The 16,865-nt window shown below is 45.2% G+C and overlaps 2 protein-coding genes across 3 annotated transcripts; both read left to right on the top strand.

Annotated features, from left to right (window-relative positions):
• The first annotated feature begins 5,625 nt into the window (after window positions 1–5,625).
• HOXD10 (homeobox D10) lies at window positions 5,626–12,413 on the top strand. Of its 2 annotated transcripts, XR_009277720.1 has the most exons (6): window positions 5,626–6,473; window positions 7,860–8,806; window positions 9,067–9,232; window positions 10,862–10,919; window positions 11,632–11,764; window positions 12,280–12,413. XR_009277720.1 is itself a non-coding variant. In XM_058839535.1 (2 exons), the coding sequence occupies exons 1-2, from the start codon at window positions 5,732–5,734 to the stop codon at window positions 8,135–8,137; spliced, it is 1,020 nt and encodes a 339-aa protein (XP_058695518.1). In that variant the 5' UTR covers window positions 5,626–5,731; the 3' UTR covers window positions 8,138–8,917. The 2 variants fall into 2 exon arrangements, 1 of the variants encoding a protein (XP_058695518.1); XM_058839535.1 differs by lacking the exons at window positions 9,067–9,232; window positions 10,862–10,919; window positions 11,632–11,764; window positions 12,280–12,413 and having other exon boundaries at window positions 7,860–8,917.
• On the top strand, window positions 11,964–15,219 carry HOXD9 (homeobox D9). Its single transcript, XM_058839537.1, has 2 exons — window positions 11,964–12,912; window positions 13,496–15,219. The coding sequence occupies exons 1-2, from the start codon at window positions 12,231–12,233 to the stop codon at window positions 13,735–13,737; spliced, it is 924 nt and encodes a 307-aa protein (XP_058695520.1). The 5' UTR covers window positions 11,964–12,230; the 3' UTR covers window positions 13,738–15,219.
• Window positions 15,220–16,865: the final 1,646 nt, after the last annotated feature.

A 16,865-nucleotide genomic window follows, 5' to 3' on the forward strand; every position in this document is an offset into this window, starting at 1 on the left:
TTTTTTTTTAGCTCATAAGAAAAAGAGGGGTATGGTTAGAAAAAAAATAATTTAAAAATGTAGGAAATGTCTCGTAATTTAGGGAGAAAGACAGTATTTCTATGCAGTTTCCCCACAAAGCCCATTAATTAGAGATGCGTGGAGTCACAGGGAATTCCTCATGGCATTTTGCCTGACCTTATAGCAAAATTCTCGCGTGTCTCCCGATCTTTAATCCACAGGGCGAGAGCGAGACGCTTCGGTTTTCTGTTCCCTGCAGTGCTTTAACATTCAGTCTATCTCAGCCTATTAATGCGCCTTCCAAATGCCAAGACACCGCAAAAGCGGGCTGCGGAAACCGAAACGCCGCAGCACTAATCTTGCATAAACGCTAAGTGATAGCGGTGTTAAGCTTCTATTTAAAAAGAAAGGAAGAAACCCACGAGTGAGCAAATTGAGCTGAGGAGAAAGAGCTGGAGAGAATTCCCGGTGTCAGGCGGGCAGCGGCCACACGAGGGCGCGCCCAGGCGCTGCAATGCCGCAGCCTCTGGTGCTCCAGCCTCTTCTCCCCCTAATAATAATTCCACTGCTAATAAAATATCTAATATATAAGTAACGATAAGATTTCAGGGCCTTCCAAATGAGAAAATAAAGCATCAAAAAGATTTATTAAACAAATAACCCATAACCGTGACGTGCTGGAGAAATATGCCACTTTAAAAGAATTTTTTTTTTGGTCGTAATCTTTTATAATGCATCCGAGCTTTAAAAAAATCCCATAATTTTAAGAAAGAAAAAAAAAAATCAAACCCCAAAGATATTCAGAATTCGTTCCCTAGAACGAAAATCTGTCTACTCTTTTAAGGACAGCCTTAACGCGGGTGGAACAAAAGTAATATAAAAACATGCATTTCCACGATTTATCTTCGATTCTTACTTGAGGATTTTCTTAAATAAACCTCTAGGTACAGAAAACATAATGTTAAAAACGTCTTTTATTTAAAAGCGAGATTAACATTAGGTCCCGAGAGTGCTTGTTTTTTAAAAGAAAGACAGGGAGACGAAAGAGAAAAGAAGATATTTTTAATATCATAACATCACCTTGCCAAGGCATTGCTGAATGAAGTCCCCCTCTTTAAAAGTGCTGTGGAGATCTATTAAAATGAAAGTAGAGCTTACAGATTTAAAGTGGATCTTATGAATTTCTTGGACGTTCTCCAGAAACCGAGCATGTTCTGTCTTTCTGGGATTTTTTTGTTTTGTTTTATCCTTTTTTCCTTCCAGTGTGCACTTCTGGTCAGAACCTGAGGAAAGTAAGGGTTTCGCTGTTTTCTGTTTATTTGTAGAATTCACCGAAATCTATTTCATGTTGTCTTAGTCATATTCCGCATTTTTTAAAGCCCAGTGTCTCGTGAACGCATTTGTTGGCACTTTGCTGGATTGTTGGTGTGTGGTTTATTTTTTTCTTTTTCTTTGGTTTTTTGTGGTTTTTTTTAGAAGTTCATTGTTAACACTTTCCTAGAAATAGCCTTTCCGTCGGTAATAAAACGGCATTGTACAATCCAAAATCCTTGGGATCCCTGACGCCAGAGGTATCCCTTGCAGGCAGAGCCGTATCCCGGAGGAAAATACCCTGGTCTCTCGGTGGACATACACTTTCCTAGGGGGAAATGTTTAGCGAAGTTTTGGTGTTTGTTTTTCATGGCATGAGAGGGCTCCTTGCGAGAGCCCACACGGACCCCGAGCCCATCAGGCGCCATACGAGGTGCTCGAAGCCCTCGCAATTCCAGTGAGGCCGAACTCAGAGAACGTGAGCGGGTGATGGGAGCCAGGGTGCTCTGGGCATTTTGGAAAATTCTATCTACACCCCAGAACGTGGAAATGCCGCTTTCTTCTTTTTTGGAACCATTGTGTAAATGTGATGATTCTGTGCGAGTTGGTAACCTCTTCTATTTTTTCTTTTTACCCTTCTCTCAGTTAAATTCCTCTAGATAGAAAAGATTGTGAGCTATTTCCAAATGTCTTTGGGTTTGTCCTTTATGTAGAACGAAAAGGGCATTTGCTTATTTTCTGATTAAAATATAAACGCGGCAGGAATCTGCCGAAAGATAAATGTGCAGCACAAATACCGAGGCTGAAGGCTGCACCGGCCACCAATATCCACGCTAAAATCTCATCACACTCAGGCATTTTTGTGTCCACAAAAATATGGAAATACTATAGGAGAAGTGCTGGGGCTTAGGGCGAAGCTGAGCATACTATGGTCAGCGCTACTGTGCGGTCCTTACGCTTAGAAAGAGCACCTTTGAAGGAAAGACCAGCCTGCTATTTTGTTTATTTTATAAGCTCTCATATTTAGGAAAAAGCATAATGTCATCAGTATGTCTGTCCCCAAACCTCGGACAAAAAAAACCTAGAGAATCTGAGCCCTCAGCTCAGACGCCGACTCTTTCTATGAAAATACGGCACATAGAAATCTGGGCAACGTGACAATTGCTTTATTAAAAGAAGAAAAGACACAATATCGTAGCCAATTTTTTTTTCTTAAATAAAATTATTCTTCAATGTCCCTGCAATATAACAGCGTGGCATAAAATATACAGCGTTTAAAGGCACCCTAGATAAAATGGTGAAATCAAGTAAATCAAAGGAAATTTGCTAAAAGCTTCCTGGGTTCCAGCCTATTTTAAAAATGAGACATTTCTCGCAAATACCTTTGTTACTGAAGGCATCTGCAAAATATCTAGCTTCTTTCGTACCCCTCTCCCATCCCCCTCACATAATGAGACACAAACACAGCAAATTGCAACTATGAGAATGCTCGGCACAGCCGAGACAAAAACATAATCATATCACCAGTAATAAGGTTCAGGGAGATAAGGCAGTGAAAATTAAGCCCTGCTGCCACGTCTGGTAACCTCCAGTTTTTAGCCCTGACATTTGCTAGAGGAGAAAACTGTAATGTCCACCTATGCTTTATTACAAACAGTAATTTACATCTGCATGGACCCATTGGTTGGGGCATTTTTTCACCCTCGTTCCGAAAAATATGGGGCTCTGAGAGCAAAACCTTTATATTAATGTAGATTGTATATCTCATTTATTGCACAATATTGATTTATTTATTAATGTTAATTACTTTATTCCATTTTAATATGATTTAAAACAATAGTGACATTAAATGCCCAGAGCCTAAGTCCCCAGTTCCCCAATGGCTCTCGCATGTTTATTCAACTTCTATTTACATCAAACTTAAACTTTCTACTGTTCATTTTCAATAAAAAATTGCTGCCCGTTTTTAAACCCCTCATGATTTACCGTGAGCGAAGGGTCTTATGGAGCCGTTTGCCAGTCCTGAACGTAATATTTAAATTATTATAATCACAACAGTCATCTGAGTTTCCGTGTAGTGACATGCATGAAATTAATATTTTCAATTACAAAAAATCAAAGAGCCCTCATGTCTAATCAGGAGCCCAGAATTCAGCTCCTCCAGGAGCAGCAGCAGCAGCAGCAGCAGCAGCAGCAGCAGCAGCAGCAGCAGCAGCAGCAGCGAGGCCGGCGTGGAAAGCAGCTCAGCATTTGCTTATTGTTTTAACTTTACTGTTGGGCGAAACCCGCCGCAAAGCTCTGCGCTGATACTTTCAGCTGGGATATTTCTGGGACCCCTTTTCTTACAGTGTAAATAAAGATTATGAAAGAACCATTTGATGGGCATAAAATTCCTGATTAGATTTAATAGTCAAGCCTTAAACCGCGTCAAGAAAAATAGTATTTTGTTTCTTTAAACTCTGTGGGTTGTCCAGGCTGTTGTTGAAGAGGAGGAAATTGCTAGAAGGCGAGGAGGGGGGGGACGCGGCGCTCGGAGGGAGCGTCGTGGGCTCCTCCGCGGCTTGTTCCCCGGCTCAGGCGAGTGTTAGCCATGGCTCTGATCATGATCTTACACGGCCAGCGCTGCGCAGCGCCCGGCGCTCGGCTCAGCCCGCCCGGCCAAGCGTGCCCGGGCCGGCCAGGGGCTGCGCCAGGCGCAGGGGATGTGCCGAAACAGCCTGCGAGCAGCGAATATTACGAAGGTAATATTTAAACTCTCCGGCAACCCCGGAGCTGGAGACTGCGGCTATAAAAGACTCTGGCTCTTAACCTGACAATGATGTTGTATTTGAACAGCTGCGATAAGGTTTTAAAAGGTCTGTCTCATTGCCACCGCGAAATTTTAAATAGGGTTATTGTTTCCAGCAGTCTAAAGTGTACGGTAAAGTACAAAACCGTCCAAATGCCAGGAAACAGAGGAAAATCCAAATTCCCGCTGGTGGAAAACGCATGTTTGTAAGCGTGCAAAAGGCGCATTTAAATTTTTTTTAAAATCCTTTCACATGCTGCCTGCTCTTGGGGATCTGAAAGGGTGTTTTGATGGTAGAAAGGCCCAAAATAAACAGGCGAATGAGTCCCAAGCAAAAATTATCAACAAGTTCACTTTGTGTGCATGAGGGTCCTTGACAACATTAGTCCCAGATAAGAAATATTCCAGCTTGGGAAAAAAAAAAAAAAAAAAAAAAAGGGGGGGGGGGGGGAGAGAGAGAAAGGAAAGTAAAACGATAAAGAGTAATAAACAGTTTCTACCGCCACTATTTAAAATGTAGTAGCTGCGGGTGCAAATACGGGTAAGGAGTGGGAGGAAAAACAATAAAACACGATTAAAATGTTGGGACAGAAAACTCTAATCTGCCATGTAGACAGTTACTGTTGCCTTCTGTTGGTTGCTTTCTTTGCTGTTTGTTTGCTTTATAATACAGATACATTTATCATTCTTATAAAAAAAAAAAAGTCAGAAAAAGTTGCTTAAAGGAGTTAAAGGAGTTGCAGTGAGAGTATGAGTTTCTGTATGTTTTTTGATGAGCAATACTACAGAAGGAGAAACTACCTTTTTGATGCTTTCGGTTTGCAGGGCAAGTGAAAAAAACACTTTTTTTTTTTTTTCCCCCCTTTCTCCTATTTTTTTTTTTTTTTTCCCAGGCGGTCGGGAGAGAGCATTGTAAAATAATTTTAGGAATGTAGCTTCCCTATAAAATTCGAGTTATGACAAAAGTCCACCTTTTAATATTTGACGATTTGTGTTAAAACAAAAATTGACCTTCTCGGTTAGCAGCTAGGAAAAAAATCAATAGCATAATTTTCAATAATTCATAACGCGAACGCCATTATGCTAAATCTTAACTATTAATCTTATCCTTTACAAAGTCTCGATTGATTTGTTAATAAAATATCTTCCCGTGCGCGGCAACAGAGGGTATAACTCTTGAAAAAGCTTCAGAAGCAAGAAAATTACCGAGTAGCCCGAGAATGCAGATGAGGGTTTTATTGATCGCCCCTGATTCTCCTTAATACGCATTAATAAATCCCGCAACCTTTTGTCCCCGCACTTGTCAGCGGCGGGGCTCTCGGGGGCGCGGCGGTTCCGCGGGCGCGGAGCCGCGGGGGGGGCGGCTCGGCGGGCCGGTGCCGCAGCGCGGGCGCGGGGCGCTGCGGTGCCCGCGCGCCGCCGCAGGGGGCGCTGTTGACCGCGGCGGGGCGCGGCGGGGCGGCGCGGCGGGGCGCGTCAGCGGCGGGGCGGCGGCGCGCGGGGCGGCGGGCGCTGCCATTGGCCCGCCTGTCATGTGGTCGCGCGGAGGCATCCGCAATTACACGGGAATGTTTTCCTAGAGATGTCAGCCTACAAAGGACACAATCTCTCTTCCTCAAATTCCGCCCCAAAATGTCCTTTCCCAACAGCTCTCCTGCCGCTAATACTTTTTTAGTAGATTCTCTCATCAGTGCGTGCAGGAGTGACAGTTTCTACTCCAACAGCGCCAGCATGTATATGCCACCTAGCACAGACATTGGGACGTATGGGATGCAAACCTGTGGACTCCTTCCGTCTCTGGCTAAGAGAGAAGTTAATCACCAAAATATGGGTATGAATGTACATCCTTATATACCTCAAGTAGACACTTGGACAGACCCGAACAGATCTTGTCGAATAGAGCAACCTGTTACACAGCAGGTCCCCACTTGTTCCTTCACTACAAATATTAAAGAAGAAAGCAATTGCTGCATGTATTCCGATAAGAGATCCAAACTCATTTCTGCAGACGTCCCTTCCTACCAGAGGCTGGTGTCTGAATCATGCCCCATTGAGAACCCCGAGGTTCCCGTCCCAGGATATTTTAGACTGAGCCAGACCTACGCCACTGGGAAAACCCAAGAGTACAATAATAGCCCTGAAACGAGTTCAACTGTAATGTTACAGTTAAACCCTCGCGGCAGCTCCAAACCGCAGATATCTGCTCAACTTCAGCTGGAAAAGAAAATGAATGAAAGCCCGAACAACCAAGACAGCACAGCTAAAGTCTCTCAAGTGGAAAGTCCCGAGCCCAAGTCCACGTTGCAAGAGGAGCGGAGCTGTCTGCCCGAAGGCTCCGTGTCCAGCCCAGAAGTCCAGGAGAAGGAGAGTAAAGGTCTGTATTACCGAGTTTAAGCCGTGCCGTGGTGTAACTCCAACACGCCAGCACCATAAAGCACGCTCGAATATACTAACGAGCATCACAGCCATCACATTTAATGCTAAGGAGTATCGGGCTGCAGGTGCTGTCTCTCTGAAGATTTTGGCAGGCAAAAATGCGACACAAAACGGTCCAAAGATTTTCCGTAGAGATCTGCCTCTCCCGTGCACGCAGACAGCCTCTGTGATGCGGGGAATATAGCCGTGTGCTCTGTAATGCACTGCAGCAGCCAAAAGCAGCCCCATACCTCTAAAAAAAAGCAGGTCTGGAGGTTGTAAAATACGAGCAGCTCAACTTTTCTCTCGAAAGTATTTCGCCTCTTTTTTTTTTTTTTTTTTTTTTTTTCCACTGAGCCTTACTGCGGTTTGATTGCATTTAAAGTTAATTACGATCCTCTTAAAATAGGTGAGGAATAGGTGCTACCAGGCTGGGTAAAGTTGGAAAGAAATGCACAATGAAAGCAGCAGCCCGCTATCTGCCTGGTCCAAGGGTGGAATATTTCAATGTGGTGCTTTAGATAACCTTGGGTTGGTCTCCAAAAGTGCACCAGTATTTTGAAATGCTTTTGAAAGCTGAAAATGGTGGCACTCTGATTTTATTTTCCTTTTTAAAGTGCACTAACGCCTTTCTTTTGAACGGCGTGTATCGAAGAATCCCAAAATGAGAATTTTTCTGCTATCAAAATGTACTTTGCAACCTCTAGGTCGATTTTTACCTTCTGTGTGCTTTGAAAATTTCTTTATCTGAATTTTATTTAGTAGCCCAGGTCTAGCTCCTTGTGGGGTAGATTTATTTCTGGTGGGGAAAAGAAAACCTAAAAGGAAAATGAAAAAAACAATCCAAGATAGGGGGTCGTAATTTCTTGTATATCATTTTGTCTGGAAAATGTCTAGATCTGTTTATAGGTGTGCTTGCGTGATTCAGCTGATGTGTGTGGGGATGATGCTTCAAATTACAGTGCGAGACTATTTTGTAATTGGAATATTTTCGTGGCAATTGTCGTGGGAGCCCGAGTCGGCCATGGCGAGGCTAGACCCGCTAAGACGTGTCCGTGGGGCGGATGGCAGGTTAAATATTGTTGAAATGCTAAACGCCGGCCGAAAACTTGAGGGAGCCTTTCTGGCAGGAGCAGGAGAGCGGGGTGGCCGCAGGGCAGGGTGCCGTGCTGGGGACAGGCGAGCCCAGGTCCCCTCACCGAGCCCGCACCTCACCCGAGCGGTGTTTAATGCCCACATCCACCATATCTGCCAGACACTGCAGAGGAGGGGTCATGGCCAAGGGTACACGCTAACAGTCTGAGGTATTTTTGATTTTTTTTTTCTTCTTCTTTGATTTTGATAGAGGAAATCAAGTCTGATACTCCAACAAGCAATTGGCTAACTGCAAAGAGTGGCAGAAAGAAGAGGTGTCCTTATACTAAACACCAAACACTGGAATTAGAGAAAGAGTTCTTATTCAATATGTATCTCACTCGAGAGCGCCGTCTAGAGATCAGTAAGAGCGTAAACCTCACTGACAGGCAGGTCAAGATTTGGTTTCAAAACCGCAGAATGAAGCTCAAGAAGATGAGCAGGGAGAACCGAATCCGGGAACTGACCGCTAATCTGACCTTCTCTTAAACCCTAACCCCGGGGGGGGCACCAGTGAGGAATGGGCACAGCACCACCACTTGATAAAGGCAGGAGAGACTCTGGCAAAACCCGGCATTTTCCAGTTTTGTTTTGTTTTGTTTTGTTTTCTGATAGAATGTGACTCTTCGTCCTTCTTTTAGCGCTGCAAGTGAATATGTATTACTATGATGAGTATATATAAAACCTAGCACGTGTAATTTATTTTTGTTCTCATCGTAATGCAGGGTAACTATTATTGAATATTATCATTTGGTCTTAACTTATTGGAACTGTCGAACATCCAAGCAATGTGACTTTTTCATGTTTTTACTAACAAAATGGTATTTATGTGGGGCTGTTACACGGGCCATAACATTTTGAGTACATTCAATACTTTCAGAAAAAGAGCGGGGGGGAAACTGTGGGGGCGGGGGGAAAGAGAAGCACATTATAATGTAACTATCCTCTCAAATGAACTTAGAGATTGTCCTTCGTAAAATGGAATATCTCCTTCTTCTCCATTGTAGACATTTCCTTGTGGTGCATATGTGGAATAGTAGTCGTTCAGCAGCAAATTGTCCTTCTTGTGCATGTTCTGTTTGCATGTATAATGCAATAAACTCTGTAAACTACTGCGGTTCCTTTGGTTTTCTACAAATGTTTGAAGCACAGATGCAGGTTGGTCTAATGATCTTTCTCAATCAGCAACTTTTTGGACTGGTGTACCTTTTTTACCATATTCTGGTCTTTGTGTGTGTCCTCCTGGCACTCTTTCTTTCTTTTCCTCCATTTTTTTCCCCCCCTTCCTTTTTTTTTTTTTTTTCTTTTTCTAAGGGGTGGGGTGGAGACTGGGCCGGGAAATGATGTAAACCTAATTAATTTATATATGTGTCTGTAAACAACTGATTAATTGATAAAATATTGTGTGATATTCGCAGTCTGACAAACTGAATGCAAAAAAAACCACAAAAAACAAAAAACCAAAACAAAAAACCCAAAAAACAAAACAAAACAAAAAAAAAAGAGAATGGATAAAAAAAGTTGTAAAATATTATGACCTAAACTGGACGTCCTCATCCAATCAACTTGTACAACTCGTAAATGGTAAGTGATAAAAATATCTTTCTACTACAAGCTGTCAGGAATATGTGTGTCATTTTATTTGACGTTTGTACATTGATTTAAAAAATATCACTCACTGCTTGCTTACAATGTGCAGACTTTGCTTTCGTGTCTTTGCTAGCTAAAATAAAGAAGGAAAAACCAACAAAAAACCTCCATAATAAGCGCAAAGCTGGGCATAAGTAAATGTTAAGGAGCTCGATTTTCGGTCTGCTCAACAGCTTTCAGAAGACCGTGGATGGAAAAAATATTCCCTCAAAATATTCCAGCATCTGGCGAGGTTGGCTTTTTTTGAGCAAAAATCCTCCCAGTCGTGCTTACAAAAGTACACCAGTCTCTTCAGACCTACTTTTGTCACCCTGCACCGTTTCTGTTTGCTCAGAGATCGTTTTATTTCTCGCAATTCCATTTTAGTAGCACACAACCAGCTAATGACGTTCACGACTCTTAACCCTTTCTGTACATAGCTGAAAAATGGTATTAGCAGGGCTCTGCGCTGGAAGCTGAGGCAGGGCATGTGTGCTGAGAGCGGGGCAATGCCCGTGTGAGCAGATATACTAAGCAGAACTGCAAATAGCTTGCAAATGAACATGACTTCAAATTGAAGTGCAAATACTTGGGCATACTTTCACCTTCAAACGGGTGCTGGAGAAGCAGCGTGGCTACTGTTCGCGCTGGGAAACCAGCTTGCTCACAATCAACGCCCATTTCTCCCCTAAGCTGTTTCTAAATCAAGAAATTAAACTCAAGATAGTGCCAATATTGTGCGACTTGGTGACAGATACTGCTCACAATGCTGTTGGTGGCATTCTGTTTGCTCTTTCGTCGCTGATATTTAATTTAAGCCAGTCCTTCCTCATGTGCACATTTACTCATAGGGAAGAGGCTATATATTCCTCAAACCGAGGCATCATCATTTTGGAGCTGCGAGAGCCGCAAGCACCTAGGTATTTTGTGCTTGTTCCCGTTTCGAAAACAAATAGCAAAACGATGCTCAAAAAAACCCAAACAATAAAACAACCCCAAAACGCCCAAACCAACAAAACAACCCCAACTCCTTAAATATTTCATACATTCGCACGGCCTTTTCTTTTCTTTTCAACCATACTCGCTACACCAACAGAGAAGTTTCGGCAGTGGGAAGTAAATAGCTGGCTCCATACCAAGAGTTTAACGTATGTAAAAAGGAGGCTCACTCTAATCTGACTGCTTTAGCAATTTATATCTGTTTGAAGAGAGGGGCAATTCTTCTCCATACCACAAACCCTGCTTCTAGAGAACAATGTAAGAAAAATTATGAAATCGCAGAAGAAAATGCTTAAGTCAAACGACTAAAAAAAAAATTTAAAAAAGGGAAAAAATAAAAGGTTAAGGAAAAGGAAAAAAAAAAAAAAGCAAAAAAAAAAAAAGCAAAAAAAAAAAAAAAAGCAAAAAAAGGAAGAAAACAACCTAGGAGAGCAATAAATCATTAAATAAACAGGAATTTCAGTCCCTTCCTCATAACGGCCCGCGAGTAGGAAGTGTTTTCCCAGCGCTGCTGTCCGTGGCCCCGGCGGGCTGTGCTGCGGGCTGTGCTGCGGGCTCGCCACTAACTCTCTGCGTTTCCTCCAGATCCCGGCACAGCCACGGTCCCTCGCCCGGGGAAGCAGGCGTGGGCAGAAGACCATGGGTAATCCACTTTTCAATCCTAACGGGGCATCGCTTCGCTCGGGCAACAAAAGCCAGGCCGGGAGGGAAGGCTGGGGAGGGAAGGCACGGAAAAGAAAGCAAAGTGGGCAAAGAAAAATCTCACGTAGGCATTGAACGTGGCTCCCCCTGAACTAGGGGCGGAGGAGACGGCTGTGCCTGCGAGCTGGGGTCAGCGGCAGCCCCTTGCCCTCGGCGGGCCGCAGCCTGTCCGCCTGCGCTGGCAGCCGCGGGACCAGGCCGCCTCCTCCGCGCTGCCTCTGCCCGCCCGGGCAGCACCGCGCACCTTCACGGGGGCCGCGTTAAGGCTGTGCAGCCCCAAAATTCCGCAGATAGAGGAGCGTGTGTTCAGCCACACGTCAGTTGTGCTCGGAGACACAGGCTTTGCTATTTCCATCCGTCCATTTTATTAGGGACACATTAATCTATAATCAAATACACCTCATAAAATTTTTATTGAAAGGCATAAAATCATTACAGAGGTCTTCCACCTGTTTTAAAACAACACAATGGGCATCTCTTTTTAAAAGTATATCCTTTCCGTGGAAACTTTCTGTCCCGGGGTGGGGGCAGCGGATTATAATACCCGCGCACGCTCTGAAATATGGAAGTACCGCAATGTGCTTTTACTGTAACATTTTCCTGTTTTATGAGAAGTCGTTACAGTCCCAGCTTGCGATGGTTTGTTTTTACAGGCAAGAATCCCCCTTTCCCAGCGGGTTCCCTCAGCAGCTTGGAGTGTGATTAGCAAGCCAAGGCTGTTGGATTTACTTAAACACCCTGCCTCTCATTGATTAAGAAATGAATGGCAGAAATCGCTCAAAGAAGGTGAAGAAATAGTCCGCACCCGCCTCGGCCGTGGGCTGCCAGCGCGGCCACGCCCGCCGCGCCCCGGGCAGGCAGGGCAGGCAGGCGGGCAAGTAGGGCAGGCAGGGGAGCAGGGAGGGCAGGACAGCACGGGCAGGACAGCACGGGCAGGACAGCGCGGGCAGGACAGCGCGGGCAGGGCGGGCAGCCAGGCGGGCAGGGCAGGACGGGCGGCCCCGGCGCGGTGCGGGGGCGCAGGCGGTGCGGCGCGCCGTGCGGGGCCCTTGTTGATGATGATTTTTTTTTTAATCACAGCAGCCCCAGTTTAGCGGATTGATTTACTCGCAGTATTGGTAAATATGATCACGTGGGCTCCGCAACCAATGGTTGAGGGTTGCAGTCTGCAAAATACTACGATTGTTCTCCGGGAGGGTATCATATACAGTTAACAGTGTAACCTTTTATATGACTAAGAGGGGAGCCTAAAATGTCGTCTAGTGGCACCATAAGTAACTATTATGTCGATTCTCTCATAGGCCATGAAAGCGAAGAAGTTTATGGGAGTAGATTCGTCCAGGGAGGTCACAGTGCGACCTCCAGGCCATCAGGTGTTGCAGAGAGTTCAGATTTTTCCTCTTGTAGCTTTGCACCAAAATCCACCGTGTTTTCCACCTCCTGGTCCACTGTTCACCATCAGCCGTCTGCGGCAATGACCGGGATCTACCACCCCTATATGCACCAGCCCCACTTAGGGGCAGCCGACGCTGGCCGCTACGTGCGCTCCTGGATCGAGCCCTTCCCGGGCTTCCCGGGCGGCGGCGGCGGCGGCGGAGGCAGCGGAGGCAGCGGAGGCAGCGGAGGCAGCAGCAGCGGCGGCTCCGCGTCCAGCTCCGGCTCCTCCAACGGGCGCCACTACGGGATAAAGCCGGAGACGGGAGCAGCCGCCTCCTCGTCTTCCTCCTCCTCTTCCTCCTCCTCCAAAAGGACTGAGTGCTCCTCGTCTCGGGAGTCCCAGGGGATCGGTGTGCCCGAGTACACGTGCAGCTCCTTCCTCCAGGAGTCCCGGGAGAAAGCGCCTGCCGGCAGCTCCAAGGACCCCGCCGCCTGCAGCCACAACCCCAGCCCGAACAGCGATCTGAAAGAGGAGAAGCAGCAGCAACTTGACCCAAGTAAGTAAAAAAAAAAACCAGAACAACAAAAGAACCCCCCCCCCCCCAAAAAAAAAAACCCAAAGGAAGAAAGACAAGAAAAAGAAAAGAAAAAGACAATCAAAACAAAATGGGGAGTGGGGGAGACAGAGAGGAATAGACACAAGAATAGGGGCAGAGAGAGGGGGGGAGAAAAAGAAAGAAAGGAAGAGAGAAGGAGAGAAGGAAGGAAGGAAAGTATGAAAGGAAGCAAGCAAGGAAGGAAGGAAGGAAGAAAGAAAGCGAGAGAGAAAGAAAGAAAGAAATAGCCCCTTTGATTTATTGCCGAAACCTGTAAGGCTCGAATGTGCAAAACTGATAGTTTTACTAACCTATAAAAACGTCTAGACGCCTACCCCAGCGCAAGCAGCAACAAGCACCCATAAAAGACTCCACATAACCACCTACCATCAAGACATCATTTGTACAGTAAACAGACTGGGGCATTAAGGCTTTTATGATAATTCCTCCAAAGTTGTGAAAACAGTCCATCCTTCGTTAAATTAATTTAACGACCTTTCTCTCCCCCCCCCTCCCCGCTCCCTATATACCTCCCTTCTTCCAGATAACCCTGCAGCAAACTGGATCCACGCTCGTTCAACGAGGAAAAAGCGTTGTCCCTACACAAAGTATCAAACTCTGGAACTGGAAAAGGAATTTCTGTTTAACATGTACCTCACCCGAGACCGCCGTTACGAAGTAGCTAGGATTTTAAACCTCACAGAGAGACAGGTCAAAATCTGGTTTCAGAACAGAAGAATGAAAATGAAAAAGATGAACAAGGAGAAAGGCAATAAAGGAGACTAACGCTGGGGTGGAAACGTAGCTGGGGAGTATTGATTTAGTTTTGAGTTTGGATTTTTATAGGGGGAGTGTGGGTTTTTGGTTGTTGGGGGTCCTTTTGGTTTTGGGTTGTGGCTGCTTGTTTTTGTTTGGTTGTGTGGGGGTTATTTGGGTTCGGTTTGTCTTTCTTTTTTTTTTCTTTTTTTTTTCCTCCCTTTTCTTAGTTTGGTTTTATTCTTCCCCTGCACCCCTTAGCCCCCCATACGTTCCTCCTCCTCCTGCGCCACTCCACCCCAGGGACTTTAAATCAATCGCTTTTTTTTTTTTTTTTTTTTTTTTTGTAGAAGTGAAACGTGGTCTGTGTCAGGTATTTCGGGAAATTTTGTCTTGCTCGACGTGTTTTTCAGTCTCTTGATAATCCCCTTCTCCTTCCCAGACCATTTAGCTGACAATATTGTGAGTGCACGTTAGCTTTGGGAACTCTACCTGATGTTAAATGTTCGACATGTTTCTTAAAAGTGATGTAGGCTAGATAGTTATTTTGCCAAAATGAAGGTAAGGAAATTAATTATAATTACCGTAATAAAATATATATTAAAATGCAGTCGCTTAAATCAATGGGGGTTGCTGTGCTGTCCACGACCTACTAAGAGGAAATCTTTCCCCAAACTTCTGCTTTCTAGGTCTGAATCCTTCGCAATAGATGCCACAGAGAGGCCACGAGCTGCTTCCCCCCCCTTTAGTGCACTGTTAGGAGGTTGTCTCATCCTTGGAGCCGCTCGCCATAGGCCTAACGCCTCCCGGTGCCCCGGCTCGCTGCCGTCCCTGCCCCCGGTGACTGTTGTATTAATGAACCGCTCCGTGTCTCGCACTACGGACCTGTTGTAATTGTTGTCAGTTATTACACAATAAAATCTGCCGTGACCGAACGACAGCGCTGCGGTGAGAGGAGAAATCTGTGCGCCCCTCGCGATGTCCCCTGCGCCGCCCGCCCTTCCGCGCAGCCCCCTCGGGCCGAGCGCGTCCGGGCCGGGGGAAAGGCCGGCCGAGCTGCCGGCCAGCAGCACCTCTGGCACCTTCCCCCGCCTCCCTGAGCCACATTTGCTGCCAGAGGTCGGTGCGGAGAGGCCGGGTAGGTGCGCCCGCCGCCGTGCCCGGGCCTCAGGTACCAGCGCTCCCTCAAACATCAGCGATCCCTTGGGATCGGTTAGGAAACACTTCCACAGCAGTCCTCAGGAGCCAAGGAAACACAATGACGCCCATTCGGTTAAACGTGGTTCTTATTCCCAGGGTTTTTTTCCTGGTGGGTCGCTTCTAACCTCTGCTTTCTGTAACTGGGAGGCTGGAAGCTCTGGAAGGGGACGCGGCTGCTGCCAAAAGTTCGTTCGGCTTTGTTGGCGAGAGCTCATTTAGCAACGCGCCTCATGCCTTCTGCATTTATAAACACACATGACTTTATCAAGATAATTGAGATGAAGTTCATTGTAAAAAATGCTTTGTTTAAAGAGCAACCATTAAAATGAAGGACCCGTAAATATTTACGAGCAGTTCGGTTAATTCAAGATTAAGGGGAGAGCTGAGAGACCTGGTGTTTTATGTTTTTTACCTCTGGAAAAAAAAAAAAAAAAAAAAAAAAAAAGAAAATAAAAAGAAAGCAAAAGCATGCACTGCCAGGAAAAGGTGTTGCATTGCTTCCCATCCATTGTCGAGAAGATACCTATAATTCTTTTAAAACAGGAAGAAGCATGGTATAATAAAACCATTGAGATGGCTAGACGTCTGGACCTAATGAGTTTACGATATGCTATGGCACTTTTCTTTGAAAGCACCTTATTTTGATGTTTATGTTTGTTAGGGGGGAAAAAAAAGTAAAAAAATGCAGACAAACTCGGTCTTAAAACCTTGGACTATAAATTTCACTATGTCAGCGTTGGGCCAAGGCAACAGACTGAAAAAAGACCTGAAGGTCAAGAAACAGAGATTTTACAAAGTCCGCTTATTTGTTCAAATGTATTTTATTGGATATTCTACTGCAATATGATGTCAACCTCAATATTTTCGCAAATACCCACAGAGGGGGGTGATCTGTAACAATACGTAAACAATATTCTTGTACACATAACTGCATTGTGTTAATTCCAGCAGAGGCCCTGTTAAGAAATTTTCACGAAGTCCACACTATCTTTTTAATATTTTATATCAGGCAGATTGACACATTTTACCTCGTATATGTATTTTTCCTTTTGTTTACCTGTTTTTAATATAGCTTGCATTTATTTCAAAATGGCAGAAAGAAAAGCAAACATCTCGATCGATGAAACACAGTTCATCTACGGAAGTTACTTCTAGTGTCAAACAGAGTAATTTAATTCCTACCCATTGGTTGTGTTAATATATGTTTCCACATATGCACAGTCTCGTGCACACGCATTATATCGAATAATTCACAGGCATGTGCGATGAAGGAGGGGGTGAACAAAGATTCATCTTTACTTTCGTTTACATAAATCAATCCATAAATACATAAAAGCACGGGCAAACAAAATAACATCTTCAATACAAAAACGTATAACTCTGAAACTACCACACATGGAGATTTCGTGGTGTAATATGTGGGGAAACATGATCGAAAACGCGATAGCAGTCGTCTTCAAAGCTCAGGCGTCTTTCCTGGCTGCCATGTGTAAACGAGGCACATTCTTTGTATGCAGTTAATTATAGCTCTGGCAAAAAAATAAAAGAAGGTTACCGAAATGTGCTAAGAAAATGGCACTGTAAACTTAACGGAAAAAAAAAAAAAAAAAAAAAAGAAAAAAAAAAGAAAAAAAGAAGAAAAAAAAAAGAAAAAAAATTAAATAAAGGAAAAAAGAAAAAGGAATAAACCCAACCCAAAACCAGAAAGCAAAGGAAGAGTCGGTCAGCACTGGCCCCGCCGCTGTTGCGCAGTTGGAGTTTCTGGCGAGGCGGCGGTGGGGCCGAGGGGCCGCGGGCAGCGCGGGCAGTGCGGGGCGGTGGGCGCTGCCTGCCGCTACCGCTGCGCGCCGCCAGAGGGCGCCCGCGCTCCACCCTTGCGCGCCCGCCGCGCCCCGCTCTGCGCGCCCGCGGCCCCGTTCCAGCCCCGGCCACGTTCCAGCCCCGGCCCCGCTCCGAGC

The sequence above is a fragment of the Poecile atricapillus genome, chromosome 5, assembly GCF_030490865.1.
Source record: "Poecile atricapillus isolate bPoeAtr1 chromosome 5, bPoeAtr1.hap1, whole genome shotgun sequence".
In the NCBI taxonomy this organism is placed as follows: Eukaryota; Metazoa; Chordata; class Aves; order Passeriformes; family Paridae; genus Poecile; species Poecile atricapillus.